The 4,530-nt window shown below is 59.2% G+C and overlaps 1 protein-coding gene across 1 annotated transcript; it reads right to left on the bottom strand.

Annotated features, from left to right (window-relative positions):
• Positions 1–1,914: 1,914 nt before the first annotated feature.
• On the bottom strand, positions 1,915–4,230 carry LOC136500232 (uncharacterized). Its single transcript, XM_066495601.1, has 6 exons — positions 3,863–4,230; positions 3,729–3,780; positions 2,660–2,845; positions 2,417–2,528; positions 2,189–2,347; positions 1,915–2,111 (listed from the first exon to the last, which is right to left on the bottom strand). The coding sequence occupies exons 1-6, from the start codon at positions 4,228–4,230 to the stop codon at positions 1,915–1,917; spliced, it is 1,074 nt and encodes a 357-aa protein (XP_066351698.1).
• Between the last annotated feature and the right edge of the window lie 300 nt (positions 4,231–4,530).

Raw genomic sequence — 4,530 nt, 5'->3', positions numbered from 1 at the left:
TCAAGGAGGTATCCCATCCAGAGTGGCTAGATAACCCTGTGTTAGCCAAGAAGAAAAATATGAAGTGGAGGATGTGTGTAGATTACAGCAGTTTGAATAAAGCCTGTCTGAAAGTCCCCTTCCGATTACCTTGAATCGATCAAATCGTTGACTCCACTGCAGGATGCGAGACCCTGTCTTTCCACGATGCGTATTCCGGTTACCATCAAATCAAGATGAAAGAGTCCGACCAGCTCACGACTTCTTTTATCACACCATTCGGCATGTACTGCTATGTGACTATGCCTTTCGGCCTCAGAAACGCAGGGGCCACACACCAGCGGTGCATGACCCAGGTCTTTGGCAAGCACATCGGGCAAACCATTGAGGCCTATGTGGACGACATCATGGTCAAGTCCAGAAAGGCCAGGGATCTCGTCGATGACCTGGAGATAGCCTTCAAATGCCTTAGAGAGAAGGGCATCAACCTTAACCCCGAGAAGTGTGTGTTCGGGGTCCCCCGAGGCATGCTCTTGGGATTCATAGTCTCGGAACGCGGCATCGAGGCCAACCCGGAGAAGGTCTCGGCCGTGACCAGCATGGGACCAATCCGAGACCTCAAGGGAGTGTAGAGGGTCATGGGATGCCTTGCTGCCCTGAGCCACTTCATCTCACGCCTTGGCGAAAAAGGCTTGCCTCTGTACCGCCTCTTGAGAAAATCCGAACGCTTTTCTTGGACCCCCGAGGCCAAAGAAGCCCTCGCCAAGCTCAAGGCACTGCTCACCAATCCTCCCATCCTGGTACTACAACCGCACCACCCACGAGGATGCCCTCGACCAACTGGAGGAAGCCCGAGATGTTGCGGTTCTACATTCGGCCAAATACCAGCAAGCCCTACGGCGCTATCAAGCCCGGCGCATTTGAAGACGAAACCTTAAGGTAGGCGACCTAGTGTTGAGGCTGAGGCGGAGCAACAAGGGCCGTCACAAGCTGACCCTGCCGTGGGAAGGACCATACATCATCGCCCAAGTGCTGAAGCCCGGGACCTACAAACTAGCCAACGAGAAGGGCGAAATCCTCACCAACGCTTGGAACATAGAACAGCTACGTCACTTTTACCCTTAAATTTCCAAGCATTGTATACATTGCTTCTCGAAATACAATTAAGAAGCGTTCTTTAGTTGTTCTAATTTTTCGAGAAACCCCCCGAGCCCATCGCGGGCCTCGGCATTACGATAACACCACAAGGGAGACACAGCTCTGCTTCTGCATAACTGAGCCTCCCTCGGGGGCTAGATGGGGGACTCCCCCCTAAGTCCCACGCACCATTCTTTAGTCGTTCTTCGAAAAAAATCCTACGCCAAACTCTCTAGCATGCTCTGACAAATCGGTTGTGAAAAACCCAAGGACCGAAAGTCCGTCTCAGGGCTAGAAGGCCGGTAGAGTCACGAGAAGGCCTACGCCTTCGGGCTACGGCACTCCCTCACCACCTTTCGCCCAAGGGGCGGCTTAGGCTCCAAGGAGTTTTTTTGCAAAGAAATCTGATCAGAGACAACAGAGGGTAGAGTCTCGGAAATAAAAGAAAAATGATTAAGAAGCACGAGTACTTTAAAAAAGGGCCTCGACGGCCACAAGCATTATGATACAAAGTTAATCCCTATTCTATTTACATGGCCTCTTGGGCCCAGGTCATGGCTCAGGGCCTCCAGCATCGGTGAACGGCATGGGAGGGACCACCTCCTCTTCGAAAAGCTTGGCCAGCGCCGTGCTGGGGCCCTCTACCGCCTCCATTAGCTTCGCCACCTCCTCGTCGGCCTCCCCGTCATCATTAGGCAGGACGTAGCCATCGCTGATGGCCTTGAGGTCAACGCCGATGTAGTGCGAGGCGATGACGGCTAGGGCGCGCTTAACACCCGTGTGCAGCGCCCCTCGAAGTCACTCGCGCGCTTGGCCGCTCAACGCAATTAGGCGGCTCCCAAGGGAGCTTCCTGATTGGACCCCCTCAACCTCCAGGGCCTCGCAGGCGGTACGGGTGGCACTCTTCAGTGTGTCATGCTCCCCGATCTCGGTCTCGAGCACTACCTGCACGGTGATAGAGGCCTCGGCTGCCCGGGCGACCTCCGTCTCCAACTCTGTGCCAAAGAAAACGGAATGGGGTTGAGCGCAAAGGAAAACAAGCCAAATTGGGACAGAAGCCTATGGGACTCACCCTTGGCCTTCTCCTCCCAGCGTCGGGCCTCGACCCGAGAGGCCACGGCTTTCTCTCTCCAGCGCTGGGCCTCGACCCGAGATGCCTCGGCCTTCTCCTTCAGGTGCTGGACCTTGACCTGGGAGGCCTCGGCTGCCCTGAAAGCCTCTCCCTCCAGCTCTATATCACACCAAGGAGTTAGGGGCCAAACACAAGAAAAACAAATAAAACAAGGGGAATATGACTCACCCTCTGCCTTTCCCCTCCAGACCACAGCCTCGGTCTGGGAAGCCTCAGCCGCCTTGAGGGCCTCATCCAAGGCACCTTTCGTCAGCTGGTGCGCACCCTGCTCTGTCCCTAGCTATCCAGCAAGGGCCTTGACAGAGGCTGTGTCTTCTCTAGCCTAGGACCTAAAGGCGTCGTGATCGCTAGCCACCCGGGCTAGCTCCTCCTCCAACTCCTTGACCCGCGTGCCAAAGGGGCGACCTGCACCTGAGCCATGGCCGCCTCGGCCTTCGCATCGGCACAACGGAGGTGGAGGTCCTCCACCTCCGCGCTCCACGCCGACAGAAGCTCGTTGGCACTGGCAAGCAGGACCTTCTGCCACTGGAGCTGGTCCCAAACGTCCCTCTCCCACCGGAGAAAGACCGACTTCCCGAGGGACCAGGTCTCGAGCTCCTGGATAAGCGGAATAGCGGTCATGCACTACAAGAAAACTCAGAAAAAGATGACACCACGCGAGAAAGGAAGGCGCGTACCTGGGCGACGCGGGGCAAACTGTCAGCCACGATAGACAGCGCTATTCGCAGCGACTGCTCCGCCAGCTGGTAGTACTGCTTGAAGGTATCATAGCGCCCCCCTTGGCCGTGTCCTCAAGGGCGAACAGAGGCTCCCCCTTAGGGTCATCCCGGCTCTGCCACAGGACACGTGGGTGATCCCACCCGTGGGGCTTGGGTCGTACCCGCACGAGGGCCAAGCTTCCCTCGCCTAGGGTCGGAGCCAGCTGTTCCACGGTGCTGGCCACCTCAGCGTCGACCACCTCCTGCGCCTAGGAAGTATCATCGGAGGAGATCGGATAGACCTCTGCCTTTCAGGCGCTCTCCCGCAACAGTGGCAGGCCTTGGACTAGGGGCGTCACCGAGGCCTCCGCCGCCTTCATCTCCACTTCATGGGCCGAGGGCTTCGCCGCGATCACGTCGGCCTCGGTGGTCTCGGGGGCTCCGGCCTCCACCATCGTGGCCTCGGTGGTCCCGAGAGCTCCGATCCCCACCGCTGCGGCCTCAGCGATCCTGGGCGCCCCGGCCTCCGTCACCTCGGCCTCGGAGGCCCGAGGGGCCTCGACCTTAGAGGCCTCGGTAACTGAAGGCGCCTCGGCCCCATCTAACTCACGAGCCTCAGCCTCACATGGCGGAGGCGCCCCCTCCCTCGTCTGTGTTGGGGTCACCTCGGCAGCCCCTCCTTGGGCGACCGGCTCCTTTGGGTCAACCCTCGCCGACACCGCACCATGTTATATGGCGGCTTGTGCCTCCGCCACCCAGTGGGCGGTGGAGCTAGGGCTCACCTTGAGCGCCTTAAGGGGTGCCAAGGTGCGCACCTCCTCAGGTCGCTTCTGGCTAAAGACAAAATACTTACGGGGTTAGCATGAGACCGAAGAACGAATGGAAAATGCTGCAACTCTGCCGAACATACACTTACCTCAAGTGGGGCTGCAGCCGCTTCGGCACGGCGACCCTCCTCTGCGAAGGCGGTGGTGGCGGTAGAGGCACGGTTTCTATATCCACCGGCGCCGACCGATCCTCGACGGACCCCGGTGCCCCCTCGGTCCTCTGTGGGGGCAGTTGCGTCGCCCCCACCGCCACCTGCTCCACCACTGCCGTCGAGCCCACCGGGCTGATGGCGTGCTTTCCCAACGCTCGCACCTCGGGCGTGTCGGCCGCGGCCCCGGAGCGGGCGATCGCCGGCCCCGAGGTGTCTCCTCCTCCTAGGAGAGCCAGGCTACTTGCCGACGCCCGGAGCACCGTCTCCCCGATGTCGGGGAGATGGTCTAGGGGACCACGCCCCATCTCGCTCTCATCATCTCCGCCCGTAGAGTTCGCCGACAGCGATGACGATGGAGACGACTCCACCGGGAGACCGTCCTGCCTCTACTGCCGACAGCGCTTCTCCAGTTCCTCACGCGCAAGGATCTTCGTCGTGCGCTTTGCCACCTTTGCGTCCTTCTGCCTCTTCTGTGCCTCGGCGTGGGCCCAGTTGGCCGCCCATCACCATGCATCCTCAGGAACTGGCGGCAGGGAGTCTCGCACGTCCCTCATCCCCTGTAGGAACGACGAACATGGATAAGAGAACAAAAAATGGTGAGAAAT

This window comes from Miscanthus floridulus, chromosome 13, assembly GCF_019320115.1.
Source record: "Miscanthus floridulus cultivar M001 chromosome 13, ASM1932011v1, whole genome shotgun sequence".
Taxonomy (NCBI): domain Eukaryota; kingdom Viridiplantae; phylum Streptophyta; class Magnoliopsida; order Poales; family Poaceae; genus Miscanthus; species Miscanthus floridulus.
This window is presented reverse-complemented; position numbering and strand designations above follow the sequence as displayed.

What these genes read in the sequence shown, in the direction of transcription:
- LOC136500232 (XM_066495601.1), bottom strand. Translation starts at nt 4,230, where the DNA reads ATGGGGCGTGGTCCCCTAGACCATCTCCCCGACATCGGGGAGACGGTG. An exon ending in CCGAGGCGGCCATGGCTCAG is followed by an intron (nt 2,529 to 2,659) that starts GTGCAGGTCGCC and finishes CTTGCTGGATAG; the next exon opens with CTAGGGACAGAGCAGGGTGC. An exon ending in CTGGAGGGGAAAGGCAGAGG is followed by an intron (nt 2,348 to 2,416) that starts GTGAGTCATATT and finishes GGTGTGATATAG; the next exon opens with AGCTGGAGGGAGAGGCTTTC.